The 20,819-nt window shown below is 34.6% G+C and overlaps 1 protein-coding gene and 1 long non-coding RNA gene across 5 annotated transcripts in view; one reads left to right on the forward strand and one right to left on the reverse strand.

Annotated features, from left to right (window-relative positions):
- The window catches only part of LOC106171243 (rabphilin-3A), a 42,655-nt gene that overhangs the window by 9,800 nt on the left and 12,036 nt on the right, over positions 1 to 20,819 (reverse strand). For 3 of the 4 annotated variants that reach the window (XM_087001325.1, XM_013551507.2, XM_087001324.1), the window contains exons 3-11: positions 20,604 to 20,775; positions 19,004 to 19,147; positions 9,999 to 10,128; positions 5,879 to 5,965; positions 4,798 to 4,969; positions 4,439 to 4,537; positions 3,339 to 3,407; positions 1,997 to 2,218; positions 485 to 634 (exon numbers count right to left, since the gene is read on the reverse strand). In XM_087001325.1, the coding sequence (XP_086857451.1) occupies positions 485 to 634; positions 1,997 to 2,218; positions 3,339 to 3,407; positions 4,439 to 4,537; positions 4,798 to 4,969; positions 5,879 to 5,965; positions 9,999 to 10,128; positions 19,004 to 19,147; positions 20,604 to 20,680 (1,150 nt within the window). In that variant the 5' untranslated portion in view covers positions 20,681 to 20,775. The remainder of the gene's footprint in view (positions 1 to 484; positions 635 to 1,996; positions 2,219 to 3,338; positions 3,408 to 4,438; positions 4,538 to 4,797; positions 4,970 to 5,878; positions 5,966 to 9,998; positions 10,129 to 19,003; positions 19,148 to 20,603; positions 20,776 to 20,819) is intronic. The other variant, XM_087001330.1, reaches the window with a different exon arrangement.
- LOC147763984 (uncharacterized) lies at positions 537 to 1,462 on the forward strand. The gene is made up of 2 exons (XR_015331962.1): positions 537 to 649; positions 1,018 to 1,462. It is a non-coding gene; the product is annotated as an uncharacterized LOC147763984 (long non-coding RNA).

A 20,819-nucleotide genomic window follows, 5' to 3' on the forward strand; every position in this document is an offset into this window, starting at 1 on the left:
GACAGGGAGAAAATGTTAAGTACCAAGAGAGTAGGGTAATACCTGAGAATGATAAGTATTGCCTTTCACTGTTCAAAAAGTATTCAAGTTAAAGAATAGAACTGATAAATGTGGTTCCTTTTATTTTGGATGAGAAAACATTCAAAATCCTTTTGAAATGAACACCGTATTTGAGGCCAAAATAACAAGTGACTCCTTTAATTTTAGAGCAAAAAGGCCATCATTGACATACACCAATTCTTGTTTTGAGGCAGCAGACAATGTCTTAACTTTAAGATAAGACAACTGATCATCTATTTAAATTTAAAGAAATCAATAAAGGTATCAGGAGCAAAATCAAGGCCATTATTTAAATTCCCCGAAGCACAGAAAGCAAGCACAAAGCACCACAACATCAATAAACTGTAAATCTGATATGAAATAAGTAATTTCATCTCAGAGTCAAAAGATTAAACCATTTCCCCAAATAATTTGTATTCCCTACCATCAGACTCTGGGGATGATAACTGATCCTCATCCTCTCCCTCATGTTTCCCATATTTTGTAAATGCATCATCAATATCTGCTTCTTCTTCATGTTTTTCCTTAATGGAACCAGTGTCTGCAGATTGGAGAGAATTTCCTCTGCTGAAAGCTGGGGTGGCAATAGGTATATATAATGTTATAATGAAATTTAGACAGGGGTGAAAAGCATAAAATTGGTGATAGCATATACAAGAATTATTAAAAGAAATAATTGAATTTTACAAAGTTGGGTTAGAATTTGAAAGAAAAAGTAAGCAATTTTTACAGAAACCCAAGCTATAGATAAAGTAAAGCAAGACTGTTCCTTTCAGTTTCATGTGCAATATCTTACAATCTTTAATTTAGATTTCTATTGCTTGGAATTCACTAGTATATGTGTGCCTGTCACACTTTAAAGAAACACATGCTTCAGATTTCCTAAAATATGACTGCTGCTGTCATTAAGTGTTGAAGATAGAAAAAGCAGGATATTGCACAGGATATTTATTTCAGGTTCCACAGTGTTCCTGTCCTAACTCCAGGCTTTGAAGATGAAATTCAATTGCTGCAGGCTTATCTCAGGCATACCATGTAACAAGCTCAATAAAGCCAATAAATGCTCAACTACCCATGTGCCATGTTTGTCAATGGAAGGTCTAAGGACAAAATTAATTAACACTTACAAGTTCAAGGGGTTTCCTAACTCAGACGTTTGGCGTATCTGTCCAGAATGGGATGGGATTCCAATCAACTTTCCAAGTCAAAAATCAATTATTGGACTCTATTGCAGAGATGTCTTATTTTCTTGTATGAAGTGATTTCAGACCAAAATATTAGTTTGTCCTGCTATACATCATTTGTTAAGACAGATACTGCATTATCAGCCTTTAACTTGATTTTCAGATTGAATTTCAAATTCAATTTAGAAATAAAAGCAAGGATTTATTGCATAAATATATCACTGAATTCAGTTTCAATTTTCTTTTCACAAAATGATAAGTACCAGGAGTCATTCTAAATGTACACTGCCACTATAAATATCACTTTTAGGATGATAAAAGCAATCCAGATCACTTCAACAGTGGCTCTTGATGCAGTTGTCAATGTTCACATGATGACAACTGTAACAGCCACTGTTACTAAAAGTCTTTGCTGTGATTGTCACAACCCCACAGCTGTCACATGTCATTACATTTCAACTAGCAATGCTGTCGCAGCTGTCAAAACTGTAGCTGTCACTAAACACCACAGTTGTCACCAAGGTTTCTAAAGACTTGGTGTAAAAATGGTTTGAAAAAAAAAGTATACTTCTAAATAGAATAAATAAAACGGACTGATAGAGAGATTAAGATAAAAATATCACCACATTAGGAAAGGATTTTTTCAATCATGTATTTGCACACCTTATTTATAGACAAGGTGGCTGTTGTCTGTACTCCAACTCATTTCAGTATAATATCATTACTTCATTAAAGAAATGATTTCTACTTACACCCCACACCACTGGTGGCTGACCTCTCACTGTCACTGACTGTTGAATCCTGGGACTCCTGTACACGTGGGCCTTCTGAAGGCAAACTGCCTTGACCAGTACCTTGGCCAGAGCTTGGGAGCTGCCCGCTGTCCAGGCTGGTCTTGCTGTCTGAGAGTGGCCTACTTGCCATTAGAGGATTGGGACGTCCACTACTGGCTATGCTGACCGAATCACTTTCAACTGAAATGAATGGAATGAAAAGAAATGGTACTTAAGTACAGATGGAAACCACTGATGATATAATGTAAAAGGGCATTGACTGAGGAACGTAATGCAATTGTTGCAAAATTAAGCCATAACCTGTATTTATTGAAAACTAATTTCTTGGTGAAATAACTGTTAAACTAATGTTCACAAGAAACTGTAAACTAAGACATCAGCTCCCAGAATTCATGTGAACTCTAGGACTAACAGCATGTATAGTATTTCAATGAATAACCATAGAAATGTGACATAATACCTTAGATAGTAAGAGATTATCATTCAATAATTTGACATTTAAGACTTGAATGCACAAATTGTATTTACATGAAGATGAGAAGAGCCATAAACAACAGCTAATGCTTAATGTCTTAACCTACTTCGTCACGCTGCATTTTACCGAAAAATGATAAAAGTCTAACCATAAATTCAATATTTTGATAAAGGACATAATGTGTATATATATATATATATATGAGTATGTTGCATACATATTATTCTTGTTGGTTCTATAAATTCTTGGCAGATTCCCAAACAGCACAATGAAAATTCATGGATTACATATTGCCATCACAAATGAGAAGGTTTTACTCATTACTTTATGTAACATGTACATTAACACAATGTGATGATTTTTAGTCATCCATATTAATATAAGTGCTTTTTCCATTTCGATTATTAACTGACTTCAGTTCCTTTGGTGTGAGGTTTTACACTTTCGTGATGCCAGGCAGTGAATATAAAACACTAGATGCTGGATACATTAATCAATTTGGTATATTCTACCAAAATCATTTAAAGCTGTTTCTATCCAGCGGGTGTATATGGAAGGGGAGGTTACAGAGTAACTAATGCTTTTTCTACAAAACATCTTTTCTTTTTTTATTAGAAAACTATCATCAATTTTGTTAAATCCTTTGTTATAAATTATACCAAATAACAAACAGGGTAGTATAGTAGTATATGCAAGTTACAATAATATGCTCCCTGTCCCTAAATTATTGTAAGCTCACTTTGTGAAAAAATATTGTGTGCTCTAATAATGTATCTCAATAAACATGGCCACAGTAATAGAAATTTGTGTGTGAGCTGGCAATACCTGTTCCCATACTTCCTCTGCTAGCCCAGGGCCTGAAATCACTGGTGGTGGACATCTCACTCTCAGACTCTACCAAACAAAAGAAAACAAACAAAATGGCATAAAACTAAAAACAAAAGAAACACTACAAATGAACAAATAAAAAATAGTATGCACCCTAAATAAATATGTTCCACTGAAGTGTAGATATGGTTATAAAAGCATTGGCGAAAAAAATCCACTTCATGTCAGTTTTCAGCACTTCAAAGCCAAAAGAAAGCTCACACATGAGTAGTAAAAAAGAATTAACAAAATGCACTCATGTGTCATCAAATGTTACCAATAATTTTGGGTATAATCAAAGGCCTCTGAATTTGACAGAAAACATCCTCTAAACTTGCAGAACTATAGCCATCTTCCTCTGCCTCGTCTTCTGCCAAACAACTTGAAGAGTCAGATGAGGTGGACAATATCAGCATTGGAACTGCTGGTAAGGAGTGGAATCATGTATTGTAAGAATAATGCCTTTAAGGTGCTATCTGATAGATGAAAAGGGGATTTTCTTACATTAAAACTATGCATTTTGACACAGAACTAATGATTTTCACTGAGTAAACTTAAAAGATATAAAAAGTGTTATTGAAACAAATATTAGTAATAATCTTATATAAGACCAAATGTTTTATATATCAGAGCTATATAAATATATACATAGCGACTGGTCCTTTTTTTCTGAAAATCGCTTGCAGGACAGAGAACTAAAATTTACAAAATATTACATTTACATAAAATTTCTCTATCAAAAAGTTATCAAAATAAAGTTACATACTTACAAAACTTCAAACAAACCAAAACCTGATTAAAAAGTTATACAAACAACTAACTGCCATCCTCTCTCAGTACAAAAACACAGGACTTTTGGACACATTTTTGTTGATTTCATTTCATTAAAGTGTATATATATTTCATCTATATTCATCAATCCTTACTGGGAGTCCTTTGCAAATGTTTGTTTCTGCCAGAAAAATAAAATAAATCACCATTAAAATAATTTTAACAGATAAAAGGTAAATAATTGGGTTACTAAAATTTTATGCAGTTTGTTTTTCTTTTTTGCTCACCAGAATCTTGTTGTCTTCGAACTTTTCTTTTGCTGATATTAATCTCATCATCAGAGCTTTCTGAACTTTCTTGCTCATCTGTACTTTCACCATACTGGACTGCAAAGAGAAAAACTCACATTAACTATATACATCTAGCAATTTAATAATGAATTCCATGTTATCAGTAAATGAAAACAAAACCCCTTAAAACTAACAAGTCCTCCATTTCTTCTTAAAAAGAGAAGAAATCCCTTAATTTATTGAAGTGACTAAATATAAATGAAAGAGTACATTCAATCACATTTTGGCCAGGAATAACAAAGTCATTCCCAGTTGGCAAAGGCATCTGTCAAATCTTCCTAAAAATTAACACTTACCACGGCCTCTGGTCCACGTGTTATACTGAGGAGCTGGTGACCCTGTCCTTGACCTCTGTCCTTGACCTGGATGACCCCCTCTACCCGGCACCTTGTCCAACTCTGTTTTCTTTTTTGGCATTATATATCTAGGCAGTCCTTTGAAAAACCATGCCCCTGACCTTTTCCATAGCTGAAATTTTTACATGGTATTTATCTATTAGCTAAACTGAAATTTTGACAGGCATTACTGGAAAAATTACAATGAATGTATTTACAGGACTTCATACAAACCAGTAATACTGCGGGTTTTTGATGGAAAATATCTAAATATATATAGAATACATTTTACTGGAGAATATTCATTAAAATAACAACTTCTTTTAGGATGTAGTTTTGGGGTCTACATTAAACACCAGAAAATACTGCTGACCAATCTAATCTGGTTTTATACAATATACATCTAGTTAAAAGTAAATCTAAAAAAGTTAACTATCATACTGATCTTCAAGTAAGGCATGGCAATAATAGAGAGTTCATCCTTCCTGTTTTTTTGAGCATATGGGAAAACTGACCCCCCCCCCTTCCTTTAAAAAAAAGGGAGTAGGGGTAAGGCCACTTGAGCAGTAACTGCATTATCATACCGATACTTATGTAGAATTGTATTAGGTACCTTGCAATAGCATAGTTTGTATTGGCCTCTTAGCAACCCCACAAATGAAATAGGTGCAGAATTGGTTGTTAATAATAACTTAATATGCTGACTCTTTACATCATAAATATTAAGAATAATCATTCTTATTAAACATTTGATATATTATTTTTCATCCCTTAAGGCCATAACATTTAATACAGGAAACAATTTGTTATATTGTTAAAGCAATTTGGACAATTCATTAGTCGGGTTATATAATAAAAGCAGACCTTTTGGCCAAATCTGGAACAAACAATATTTAGTGTTGCATGTTTTCTTGGTTTGAATGGGAATATGTATGTGGTAGTCTGGGATGGAGGAGTCATAAATGATTTATACAGAGTATAATGTAATATTTACCACTTTTCAGTTTCCAATTTATACACATTAGTAACCTTGTTAACATACCTCTCGTTTTTCACTGCAGATTTTACAAAGCCACAATGGCTGATGGTGACTGTTGAATGTGTCTACCCCACATTTGGTACACACAGCCTTAAGAGAGAGAAAATTTTGAAAGGTTATTTAGATAAGTGCATATCCCTAAATGTATAGAAACTGAAATATAAAATTCATATGAAAAAAATCAGTTAACAAATCACATTTTGAAGATATCATGATAACATGCTAATCATTTAAGGAAATGAAAAGAGCATGAAAAAGTAATTCCCAAGAAACCCTAAAAGTAATGTAATTTGCAGGAACATGTGATAAGGTGAAGAATAATCACATGGAAAAGACAATTATCTCTAAACAGTGTTAGTTTTCCTTCAATTATTCAAAGACCTGAACCTTTTTTTTTTTGAGAAAAAAGCCACGAAATGGTGTAGAAACGTTCCCAAATGTTACCTAATCTACTGTAACCCAATAAATCATCTGAATTAAATGAAATTACAGAATGAAAGGCAAAACCATTTAGAAATCAATCAAGTTTGCCAATTCATCATGGGAACTTTCAAGAAAGTAATAAATAAAGCATGCACTTCCTGATGCTATTAAAAGCTACTGACGGCAGGAACCCTGCCATACTGAACAGCATATTATTTCTCAAACTGTGAGACCAGCTAATTTTCTGTATCCTGGAAAAATCAATTGTTGTTTAGAGCTTACTTTTTTTTCCTTTATGCAGTTAATTTTTTCTGCTTTCACCTTATACTTTACAAAAGCTTATTGGTGCAAGACTACCTTACAACTAACCATACTAAATAACTAATATAAATTCTTACAAGCTTTAAAAGTACCAGAACATGGTCTTAGGATTGGTAGGCCAAAATGAAATATATAAAAAACTAACAATAAAACTGAATGACAATTTAATAATTCAGTTATTATACCCTTAGAAACTAGCCAATGTGCTCTGAATACAGTTATAGTAGGATACCTTGTGGGAAGGTGGGAATTTATATAATAAGTCCAAACAAGTGAAAAAGAAAAAGTGTGCATTGACCAAGTTATCCACCTAAATCTGTGTTTGAAACTTAAAAATGCAGGTGGCGCTGCTGTGTCGGGATCTAAATCTCCTTATGTGGCTAAAGTAGGCATTGTGCAATTTAACTGAGCAGGTGGCACTGTGTGGATTAATTAAATCTGATATCTAAAGCTAAGGTCCATAAAATTACCATTGATAATTTTTTTAACTTATTGCAACTACCATTATAGCATTTATTTTAAAATAGATACAATAGCAGTCGGAACAAGGAGTCAAACTTTTTAGCCTTTCCCTCTGTATCCATCATAATACTGCAGAATGACCTGTACTCTGAGATTCATCATTTTAATGTCTTAACTGACTTAATCAAAAATCAATGAACAGGATTTGTGTTCTTCCACAAGAATTGTTTTCGAAGAAACTTAGACAAAAAACTCAGTATCAGTCTATTCCATACTTAATGTGCACCGAAATCAATGTTTGCTTAGTTTGTGGCATAATCCGATAATAATGCCAAGGAAATAAATGCAGTTTTCTCCGAGAACTTTTCTTTATTCAGGACTGACAATACCAATCTCCAAACTTCCCTTATCTGAAATGCAGCATGCATTGGTGCCAGTGTTCATTGTGTGCTCACAGGCAAGACTTCCTTGGCATTAAATGTTCGATTGATTATTCTGCAATGTTGTATTTGATCAATATTTTGACCGCCTTGCTCTGGTCCTTAGTTAATGCTCAGATGACTGTGAACACAAGGCTAAAATCCTATTGTTTTGGGCTGTTTCAGCTCAATTTATCCTCACAAGTCAAACATTACTGTCATGCCACATAACCCAGAACTGCCTCTGCCTTAGTATGATTTGACTTGGAAGATACACTGGCAGATAAATTCTAACTCGACTGTCATGTTCAATACACTATATAGCCATGAGTTTTTCCTATGTATTTTAATTTTGATTTGAATCTTTATTTGCCTATCATAACAGCTTCATTACTGACAACTACAACAACCATGGCACTGTAACCTAAACAGGCCTACCCAACTACCAGACTCGGCACCAAATGATCCTGCATTCACCGGTAGATCAGACCACACTACACGTTTTCAAGGTGTGTGTCAGATCGCATTACACAGTATCAGACGCGACACAGCTCTTGCCTAGTATGCGATGTGATAGTGACGATTCTCAGCGGGGTTGAAAAGCATTGCATCACCACACAAAATTTGTTCAGGGTATGATACTGTGTAATGCGATCTGACACACACCTTGAAAACGGGTAGTGTGGTCTGATCTACCGGTGAATTCAGAAAAATTCGGTGCCGAGTCTGGTAGTTGGGTAGGCCTGCTAAAGTATGAGGTTAAATAAAGTTTTTTTTAATTCAAAACTCTAAAAAGTCTTTTCTTCTAATTTAAACTCTCATAATCTAAAGGAAGATACCTTTGTAAAATATCATGACACATCTGTAAATTTATTCTTAGAAGCACATATTTCAATGAAATGTAACTCTATGTAAAAATACTCATGCTGCATGTAAATAGCCACACAATACAGAAAAAATCTGCCCTGTCCTTTTGTGGGTATTCATTAAAAGTCAAAAACAAGCAGAAAAGTGTCATAACAACAACTGCTGAAAAATGTCATGTGAAATCTCATACCACTTAAATAGTGCTTCTAGGACACCAGGTTGTCATAAGATGTCAAGCTTTCCACCCACATTTCCTGAAGACCACACAACCACTGCAAACCTAAAGCTATAGAAAGCCACTTAAAACATTCACTCATGAGATTTTGTAAAAGAACAACAATAACATAATTTTTCTCACCAACTGACTACTTAGTCAAACATATATTTTCATTCCTTTCACCTAATGACCACTTTCAAACAGTCTATTTTCACTTTGTATAAAAATGCAACTTTTATAACTTTAAAATGAAAAAGCATGCTTCTGGACCAGAGGAGTAGAATTTCAAATATAATAAAAAAAGAAAATTGAAAAACAAAATGAAAGAATATTTCTAAGGAAAAAATGGTGTAAGGTGTACCTAGTGGACCTTAAGTGAGTGGTTTCTTGGTCACTGCTTCAACATCAGTTAATTTGGTTCCATAAATGCTTCTGCCTACACATTCTATACACATTCTATTTTCTGACCAATATCATATTCTTCCATTCTGCAATATTTATGATGGCCCTCAATAGCAACTATCACAAAATGCCAACAGTCTGCAAACACTACAATAAGGTGCAGTGTTTACTTTTATTGCAGTTCTATTCCCACTGAAAAGTCGTTTAATGTTATCTATCTTATGATCTGCTGGTACTTTTCAATTCCAACATTTATTGGTTGTATTTTCAAGTCGGCATTTGGCAATAACCTTCAGATTATTTACATTGTTAGATCGAGTCATGTAATTAAATCTACATGACATTTCAGCTCAGAGTCAAAAATATGCTGTAATGTTTATAAATTGCAAACATGTAAAAAGACACCAAGTGCAGTTATTGAATGATTTCTATTTTCTTTGAATTTTATTCTCCATACCCATCAGGAGCAATTAATCTAATCTAATTTATCAAATGTGATCAACATTAGGTGAGAGAAACTGTAGAAGGTGATATGTCCAAAGAAAGGTGTGTCTAATAACAGCTGGGCAGTTTGACAGATCGACAGATAACCTGACTTCAATGGGAATCATCCAATATGACCAAAAATATGGGGATTTACAGTAAAAATAAGCAAGGCATTGCAGGAAGAAGAAGAAGAAGAATGGTGTCAAAAATAATGGCAGAAAAGCAAGTGCAGTGTGACAACAAATTAAAGTTGAATGAAATCATTTGCAGACATTTTTTCTGGTTTTCTCTGAAGTTCTATAGAATTACAGTCTTTTACACATTAGTGCATATTCACCATTTGATTTGCATGATACTTTGGTATTGCTTTCAACGATGATATTCCCAGTGCACAGTTAAATCAGATTTGTAATAGCTCACCTCATGCAAATTCTCATTTTCTAGTCTCATATGACACCACATAGTGCCAACAGCCAGCAAGATGATTTCCATTGTGCTGGGGGAGAGAGCAATTATTTTTTTTTACCTTTCCACAGTCTTCACAATAAGTTGGTGAAGCACCAAGCATGCCAAAGGTATCACCACATAGTACACACTGGGAATCTCCGCTGCCAATAGCATTTTTCTTCATGTTTTCTAATCTCTCCACCAGCCTCCTGAAAAAATATAAATGTACATAATATTCCAGTAAGTAGAAAAACAATGCAAAATTGATCCCCCCCTCCCCCGAATAATAAATAAATAAATAAATAAATAAATAAATAAATAAATAAATAAATAAAAATAGTGTGATGGATGGGAATGTAACCTCACATCTCAATACAATTTTTTTCTACCTCATAATTTCCATATCTTAATATGTCTTACATGTAACCTTTCTTTCTATGAAAAAACATACCGATCTTTATCAAAATCTCTATGGTTTATATGTTACTTAAATAAAGTAATGACCACTGACAGGTGAATTATCTGTAAAGTGATTTATCAAGGCATGTTACTTCTGATCTCCACACTGTCTCTATTTGTTGCACATAAAACAATAACCTGATGGAGCACTGACAAATTAAATGAGAAATATTTCATATTCAGAATGGGTATAAAAAAAAACAAAACTATTGCCTGTGGTTAGTAAGGAGGCATGTAAACCTCATGTTCAATATAAGATAAATAAGTACATGTTGACATGACTTGCCCATGGATAATAACAACATATCTTGGAGCTGGTGCTATAGTATACAGTAACCAGCTTCTGGCAGCCATCACATAGGCATAGCCAATGGTCCAAAATAATATATAGCCAATATATGCTGGCACTTAGTGCCACTCTAATTCCCTAGGCATACATGTAGATAGCATCCAGCAATTTCAATTTCTTCTCATTTTGAGTCTTTGATGAAATTAGAATGGCGTATTTAGCTTTAATTCATTTCTTCTGGATTCAAAGATAAAATAAAAAAGTGGCATAATAATTGGGACAAAAAGTGTTTCATTTATTGCAATGACAATAACCCTTTAACAGAAAGCTAATATTTATCATGAATACAAATAAATCACATGCTTCATTTTCTATCATGCAACAGCAGCAAATATTTTATCCTGGGCTGCAGTGTGGAAACATAAATGATGGCAGCACTAGGGCTATGTACAGACAGCATGCCTTGTCACCTAAAAGTATTTGAGTTTAGAAACATTTTTGCACAGGGAACTTGTCAGGCGCACAAAGAACTGATTTTTTTAAACTGTGTAAATACGAACAGGGCAGAATGGAAAGTTAAAACATCACTGGATACACACACACACACACACACACACACACACACACACACACACACACACAGAACTTTTATAAAATAAATAAATAAATAAATAAATAAATAAATAATTTATTCAATTAATTAACAGCCTGTGGCAATAGAAACCAGGTGCAAATTACATTCTCAAAGTGCCATGTCTATAAACAACTGTATTGAGGAGCTTTAGCATAAAATGTGACATCTTTGCCTTAACAGCATCATTAACCCTGTCCACGACTGGGAGTTGGTTCCAATGTATGGTCAGTAGATCAATAATAAGAGTAATCCCCTGCTTAACTTGCTGTAAGAAAAATCCGGAAACCATTACAAGTTTCACACCATTGAACAGAGCTTTCGATAAGAAGCTGATAACCTAATCACCTGAAGACAACTATGTTACACAAGTTCCTAAGTCTTATAAGATTACTAAGACTTTTAACTGGAAAAATATTGATTTTTCTTTGGTTTCAGGATCAGATAATGCTTGCCTGTATACTGCTCAAGGGATTATCCCAGCTCTGATGCTCTCCTAGCCATTGGGGAAAATGAGAAACCTTTATACCATACAAACACTAGATTATTTCTATCACTTTCTAGAGAATAATTTCATTTTTTGTCATTTTCTAGGGTGTAATATCATGAACAGATCTGCTTGCCTATATACAGCACTGACGCTATCTTTCTCTTCTTGAAAAAAAAATGCTGATATTATAACCTAACAAAAACTGAAAAGCTTTTTTAAATCACGAGTTTCAGTGCTCACCTTATGAGAACCAAAACCCTAAAGGGATTTAACTTTGCATGATGAATACGCACTACAGTAAAATGTTTTCATGCACAAATCTCATTTTTGGAAAAGTGTTCATGCAATAATGTTTTCAACATCAAATAAAAAGTAACAATTGACAGCCAAATTTAATTTAACTACAGTACCTGACCCAGGCATAAAACAAAAAAGCATATAAAAGTCAGGCTGGACATGCCAACAGGAAATTTCTTGAAAAATCTTCAATTACCAATAAACAGGCAAAGAAACCCTGAATTAATTCCCCCATAAACAAGCACAAAAGTTCTCTTGATATGTACCTATTCCAGTAAATTTTTCCAGTTTCAGAGCTCAATTCCCAGTCTCCCTCCCTTGATGACATTGTCACATTTAATTAGTTTCATAACAATTTCATATAAATAAGACATAGAAAATCCATTTTTGTGGAAGTTAAAAAGGGGAAATAAATACTTTATTGAGACTAAAAAGTTGAGTAAAAACACTGGTGGTGTCATCCACATTGAAAATGTCACAGATCTATAAAAGTTGAAAATCCACTTCACAAATATTACAGGAAAAATGCATTAACATTTGGAGCCTTGGGAGATTTCACAACCCAAAAATTGACAGCCTGTCTCAGAAAAAATGGGTTAATCTTCAAAAGGGATCACAGTTATAAATTTGCTTATGTAGATAATATAGATATTGTGTTTGCAATTGCAAGTTGGTTTTCATCTGTGGATAAAAAAATCATTACCCAAAAAATGAAAAAAAAAATTAGAAGAATTTTGCTAATGTAAATCATTAGACTTTCAAACATACAGTTATTCATTGATTTATTCTAACCAAATAAACTAATTAAGTAATAAATGCAATGTAATTATTTGACTGAAATTATTAAGCTCAATGTTAAAATATGAAATTACACCAGAATGAGTTCTTCTAGCCATTATACTCAATGCATTTCCAGAGGCAGTAATCTCTTGGTGTGCTCAGGTGGTTAGCATCATTCTGAGACTATTTTGGAACATCCATGATTATAAGTAATGTGGAGTGCATGGTATATCAAGTTCACATTAATCAAGTAGACTGTAGCTGTTTGTGTCACTGTATATCATATCAAATAACTCTCACATGTTCAACCCTGAACTTTATAACCAACTATATAGATCCGAGAAGCGCAGCATCCTGGATATGTACCACCAGCTGAGTAAAGTACTTTCTACCAGCATGAGGGTAACATTTTCACTAAGATTTCTTTAGCTATTCATTAGCTGTTCACATTTCTCAGATTACATAACAAGCATTTAGTCCTCAGAAAATTTGGAAGTTGATTTAATAATAAAACAAAGAAAATGCTCACCAGTTGGGATAACTGGTTTTCTTTTACATTTCATCACAAAAGTACAGCAAGAATTTTTGCACAAAAATGGTGTCATAAGTCTCCGTATGGTAGAGAGGATGGGATAAGTACATTAATAGGATAATACCAGACAGAGTCACTTTTAGAGGAACCATATAGTGGTTATAAGGTGGTTACATAATCTAAAAAAGTGGGCAATGCATTTGAACCTTAAAAGATACTTGAGAGCATTTGCTTACATGAGGTGCAAACTACTTAGCAAACCTCGTTGTTACTCTAGTACTAACAGCTATTTTCTCTAGCTAGTACGTAGTTAAGTAAAACGCAGTTTCTGAAAAATGCAATTTGTGAATTACAAGGTAAGGAACAAACAAACAAGTAATATTATTTGAATGTGAAATTATTTTTATGTAAATTCCAATGCTCATTGCTGCTCTAACAACTGCACTGATCCAAGTTGATGACAACTGAGATGGACCTGATGCTGACCATAATATGTGCTGACCATAATAAAATGCTCGTCATAATGAAAATAAAAGCCTACAAAACTAGTGTGTGGAAAGAGATTGTACAAACTATCTACTGCAGCAAATGTGGATGACTTTTCAAGTGGGAAATGCAAGAAAGGGTGAAAAGACTGAAATTCCAAATCTTTTATGATGAACAAATCGGCTTTCGAACTCACAAATGGAACAGGACATCCCTGAACCATTGCAGACCCAATCCATCCATCCATCTCTACACTAATGTGTACAACTCTGTTAAGACATGTTAATTCTAGGGCTATCATGCCCCATTAATTGTAGCCCCTCATCCACTGGTGGAAATCAATAGATTGCATGATGAGTGAAATGTAATCAATATCAATTGACTGTATTATTCTGTGAGAACCATCCACAACAGCACTTCTGGACAAACTGTACACTGAACAGATTCTTCACAGGCCTCTAAGAGCGCATTCTCAACGAATTAAGCCAGGCTTTACAAAGCCGGTGACCTAAAAATGGCAGACGTACATGAAAGAAAAACCGCCTAATCTTTTAATAGTCTCTCTGCCTCCCCACACGTCGTCCCTGCGGGGTACAGTAATTAAATCTCGGCTCCGTTCGCCATGCGGAAGCTACCTGAGAAATATTAAGTGCGCATGCTCATCAGTTAAACTCGTGGTGAAGAAAGCATGGCGGCTGAAGGTAATCGAAGGAAAAAAGCTCTTCTGTTCTATTATCTTTGAAAACAGAGACGAAAAAGGAATAATTTGGCCCGTAGAGCAGCAATGAATCGACTTTCTACGGAGATAATATCACCAGAGATATTCACGGAAATATTAATGTTCGGAGCCGAGATTTAATTACTGTACCCCGCAGGGACGACGTGTGGGGAGGCGTGTGAGAGGCGGAGAGACTATTAAAAGATTAGGCGGTTTTTCTTTCATGTACGTCCGCCATTTTTAGGTCACCAGCTTTGTAAAGCCTGGCTTAATTCGTTGAGAATGCGCTCTAAATATGGTTAGGATCCTCAAGATTACAGACTTGTTTTGATGAAGCCTGTTTACTTTTGACCTTGGCAGGTGTTGACCAAGAGATACTGGCACCTGAAGCTATACAAGACAAATCAGAAATCCAGAAACCAAACTCAACAGGAAAATTCACTGTATATCCTCATGTGCAAATACATTTTTCTTTACAAAATTACATACCCAACGTACATAATGCAACCTTTCTCATGGTGCAGGGAAAGTGAAGGGAGTCAGTGGCAGTTAAGTAGTAAATGGTTTGCACACAATTCATAATGAATTGATTTTCAAGCCATTTCCATGAGCTTTTTGGTGGCTAGGAAATTAAAGTTAAAGCTTACAGAAAATTTAGTACAATAGCATTTAAGATAGTTAATTGCTCATCTGTGACAATAAAACAGCCTTTTAGCAGACAGACAAGACAAGGCAGGTTGCGTAACAAGCGTTAATTACATTGACATGAAGCCCAACTCTCACTGAGCTCCTGCAGAGCGAGTACAAAGCGCGTGGGCAGAGTTAATTGTTTCCTCCTGGCCAAACGTAACAGGGTCGCCTCAGCAAATATGTCCACAATAATAACTGCCACCCTGGTAGAGGGTATAGCTGTACCATTACTAACATTAATCATGCTACAGGGGATTTTGCTTGCCTTCACTAGTTTGCTACATTTTGTGCTGAAGTTTTACCAGGCCCAAACACTCTTTAACAATGCAAGAAAAGCATTGGTTTGAAAGATTGGAGCAGATTTCAAAAACTTTTTTTTTTTAATATCATCCTTTTCTTATACAATATTCTCTAGAGACAGTAAAAAGTTAATTCACCAACTACTTGGATTAAAGAACATAAGGTGTTTTTTACTGATGATGACATTTGAAGATTGATTTCTGGCCAAAAAATGTCAGGCAGAACTGATGGTTAGCCATGATAATGGGAAAAGTGAAGTCATCAATCAAGTTGATTATTGGAGTTTATAACAGCAGTGATACAAAAGCTGGGTTTCACGCAAGCTACATAATCTTATGCTTCCTCCTCAAAATCTCTCTTTATTCCAATTTCTTAACAAATAATATCTGACACACTATTTTCATGGAGGCTCATCTAAATTAAAGATGCCCTTGGAATGGAAATAATCAAAACAAAAAAGTAATGAAGGTAGAAAATAGAGTATGAAGACATAATTAAAGCCAATTTCTAGTTAAGTTGAGATGGCTGAGCTAAGTCTGTGCTATGTGTATATCTGGAGGTCATGTTGTGGGTATCATAGGAGACAGCCCTAAGTCTCACAGCTTTATACAAAATCAAGCAGGATTTTGCAGGATTTGGAAGAGAGTGGGGTCAGTAAACATGGAAAACTAGGGAGTGCAGTAGGGCAATGAATAAATGCAAAAAAAAAAAATAATAATAATAATCACATTTTTTTCATTTTCTCTTATATTCTGTTGAATAACAGCCAACTGAACAATAGTGCAAATTAACCACGTTTTGCATGCCACTTTTTGTATTGATTTCTATGGCAACAGTCACTCTTGATGCCAAAAGGTTTGCCCCACCTCACACAGATTCTCACACATTTTCTAGCCTCATTTCACATCATGAAATACCTCCTTGAATGATTTCTACTTGATCACCATAGGTTAGCAAATAGTTTCCCTCTTTTGTCCCACCCACCCATTTAAGACAAGCTGGCTAAAGTAATTTAAACCCATTTTATTCTTTTTTTTCTGTCTCCTCACCACAATCACTGCTTGTTCATGTTTTACATTCTACAACATATCACTACAGTTAATAAATGTGCATACAGTAAAGGTTATAACACACACAACTTGCTCCTGCTCTCATATTTAAAAGAAAGACGGTAAAGGTTATCTTTAGATAAATTGCGTGACATTATCCATGAAAATGATAGTCCAATAATTACAAAGTGGAGAATATCATTGCTTAACAGATATGAAGAGCGATCTTAAAGGGATAACAATATAAGATTCAATATTCCAGAGTAAATACTTTGAAAACAACACATAGAAATATAATAAATTCCATTTTACCATTAAAACAGCTGCAGTTAGTGCAATTATTTTGTAATCTGTGTTTGTCATCGGACGAGGTAGACCTTCATAGATGGCTATCCTACGTAATAATCTCTTAAGTGATTATTATAAAAACCACACTTTAAAAAAACAGCCTATCTTTGAATGTTGGAATGGATTCATTAACCATTAGAAAGTATGGGAAGATTGTTGTTTATCCCAGGAAAATTGATTTTATGGCACTCTTCCCACCAAAATGAAGAGTTGTCATGCCCTTAAGGATACTTTATTGTTAATAAAGCAAAATAATACCTTTGTTATATGAAAATCTGTAGTTAGGGGTTCATAACTCCATAACAAAAAAATTTAAAGCAATAATAACTCTTCCTTTGAGATTCAAAATTCTGCAAGAAATACATTGTAAACAACGCCTGGAAATATATTCTATTGCATTTTCCCACTAAAACGACTGTTATTGTAGTAAAACTAAAATCTGTGCTTGTCACTTGGGCTTTCGATGCCTTTTTTCGCGGTCGACAAGTGCATCCGTTGCCAATGATGTTTAGGTGTCACGTGGATTCTCGCGTCCATTCGAGACCAAAATAACATGGCGGGAAACCCTCAGACGTAAGTTGTGAGTTTTTGTACAGTGCGTCGGATAACGAAAAGCCCAGAATTGCACACATTGTAGATATAAATGCATTTTGAGCAAAAAGTCGAACATATCTTATGAATCTTATAATATTGTTATATAGTGTTGTTGTTGTCTGCTTTTCCCGCGGTTTTAAGTAGGTCACCAGAAACTATCGCTCGATATGAGAGGGCTACGTCAGTAAAAATCTCTTCAGTGATTTTAACAAAAAACCGTACGTTTAGGAAAAAAACCCTGGATTAACTTTGAATGCAGGAATGGGGTGGTTGACCATTGGTAAGTACGGGAAAATTGCCGTTTTTTCCAGGAAAATCGTATTTTTGGCCAAAACGAAGAGTTATTATGACTTTAACAAAAATGACAGTACAGGATTGTAGCCCATTGATTTGTGGTCAACTATGCCAGTTTTCATGATAAAATCTTGTTCAGGAATGAACATGTGCCTCATACCGATTGCTATCTTGCCTCAAAATAGAAAGATGTTAAACTGATGACCAAAGATTTGAGTTGCTCATGCTAATAGATTATAACAAGAAATAAAAACACTGATATTTTATATTTTTCTGGGGATTTTTGTTTTAAATTAATGCAAGGAAAGATGCATTATTAAAAAATTATATGCAGGAAAACCTTATTTCTGGATGATAATACAGGCTTACAATACCCTGAAAGAAGTAATCATGACATAAAAAAGAATTGGTTATATACTTGGACCAAGACATCCTTTAATTACTTTTTTTAGATATTCTTGCAATACATTCTTTCATAAAACTTGATGAAAAACATAGGCACTTTTTTGTCCTGAAATTCTTATATCATTGTCCTAAAACATGTAGACTTATCTTCCAGAATTGTGGGCCCACCTACCATCCATGCAGTCTACAGGTGTGTGAACACTGTATTACATTTTATGTGATAGTGGATCATTGGATCAATCATTCCTTAGTCTAAATATCAGCTGCATTGTAGGAAAATATCAAATTGTCAGTAAAGAGAAACCCCACATCATGTTGTCCAAACATTTGGTGTTCCTGGCTTCCTGTACTCCCTGACAACTGTGCAGCAACGCATGTGTATGTCACCAGCAGTGGTCCTATAATGACTTATGGCTGTTTAAGCCAGTTCTGCATTTTTCCTCTGTAAATGCTGCTGCACTTTCTAAACCACAGTAAGTTTAACAAATATCAAGTATTTGAAAGGTACAAGCTGATGAAAAGTTAAAAAAGAAGTTGTACTTGGGAAGCCCACGTCCATTTGGAAAGTAAAACTAGGCCACAGTCTATCTCTATATGCACTACCAGCACTTCTCTTTTTGAGTGGGTAGGGAAAAACTGGATTGCAAAACTACCTACATATATAGAAACATAATATAAACCTGTAATTGTACCTTTATTTCTAATACAAATTCAGTACGCACCCAATCCTTTCCTGTTCCATGAGCTCCAGCCTCTCTGCTCTGCGTATGACATTCAGAATTTGTTCCTGTTCCTCTACACTGAGTTGCTGGTTCTTGTGGAAGGTCTGAAGCTTGTGGGTATGGACAGACCAGCCTGTGCCCAACCTGCAATATCATAATATGCTTTGTATTTATAAAGAAAATAGTATGTGTTATGGAATTTTTGTTATCTATCTTCTGGAAACAAAATTATAATGTCCTGTGTGAATGACAGTGCTTTTTTTTTCAGACATATTTTGTCATCAACCAACCATACATACAAACAGATTTTACGTTAACCTTTTACTTTGTTTTTGTTGTTGTCCAAGTAAAAATGACAAATCATCTACAGAGTGGTTTTTGTCAAATTTACCTAAAATACAACTTATTTGGGAGAAATCATTAAAATTGCACCATATTCATAGTTACCATGGTTTCAATGAGTTAGTAAGGTGCTTAATATACAACAGCCTGGTGTTTATATCCTGTTTTTGAACACTATTAAGAGGCTTGGGTAATACAAGGTACACTAACTAACTTTCCCATTATATGATAAGAGTCAAAGTGACCATAACAAAATGCATTATCCAAAAGCAATAACAACAGATACAGATAATCACTATATATGTGCTGACGTATTGAGTCTGCACTTATCTTGATCTTGCTTACAAATTCTAAAGCCAGGTGGAAAGGTGATGTAATGTGCTTCATCAACTAAACAAACCGGTTTGGAAAGCAGATGAATGTTAATATCCTACATTACAGGAAGGAAATGAGCACTGCAATTTGAAGAGAATTTATTCACTTGGGATGGCTTTAAAAGGTAGATAAATGGATATATTGATGCGAAAAACTCATTACTTTGATGAATTTTTTTACAAATAAGATGAGTTACCTAACATATTGTTTCAGTAAACCCAGGAGGTTAAAAAACAATCTCCTTCAATTTTCAACTAAAACTGTTATCAAACGGAAAATGTGCTCACCAAATGATTATATTACTTTCAGTCTGTTCCACAGGAAACTACTATGATAGTGTTCTAAGATATAAAGTTTCAGGAAGCAAAAGGCAAGAACCAATATTCATTTAATTATTTTTTTAACTGTTGGTATTTATAATCAACTTATTCATTGTCATCTGAGGGCAAACCAAGCACAGCACTGTTGCAAATAGAGTAAATATTCTACAGATTACAATTTATTATTTGTTGCTGTTTACAATCTCATTTGGCCACTGGCTAAGGAATACCTAACTGCTTTACTAACAATATCGTTTTAGCTTTATCTGATAACCAATTCCTTTCCTAAAATTTATCAAAAACCATTTTGGCCCAATTAGTAACAGAAAATTTAACAACTTAGTTTTAAGAAAAACAAATATATTGCTATAAGTCCAAGGCTTTAAATTTGAGTGGCGGGCAGCCAGGCCTAACGAATCTGGTCAGAGGTTACTTGAAATGACAAGGGTTGCTATAGTGTAGAGGTTTGTTTCAAGTTATCTCTGAAGCTCAGGGTGATCTAAAGTGTGCCTCCTGCCTGATATTTAGTTAACATTATGTCAACATTTTTTTATCAAGTTTACCTGGCTCTTAGAGCTAACTGACGGTCATTGGGAACTACCCAATGGTCAATCCCACCTCCACTGGTAAATTCTCCCATTTTTGCAGGCTTAGACAACTCAATGGTGATGATGGCCAAAGGAACTGACCACTTGCCTTCTATCTGCTGGTCAACTATGAGAAGATACTGGTTACCTAAAATAATATGAGGGATCAAAGACATTATTTTATCAAATGTT

This window comes from Lingula anatina, chromosome 1 (assembly GCF_051362555.1).
Source record: "Lingula anatina isolate TDL-2025a chromosome 1, LinAna3.0, whole genome shotgun sequence".
NCBI lineage: Eukaryota > Metazoa > Brachiopoda > Lingulata > Lingulida > Lingulidae > Lingula > Lingula anatina.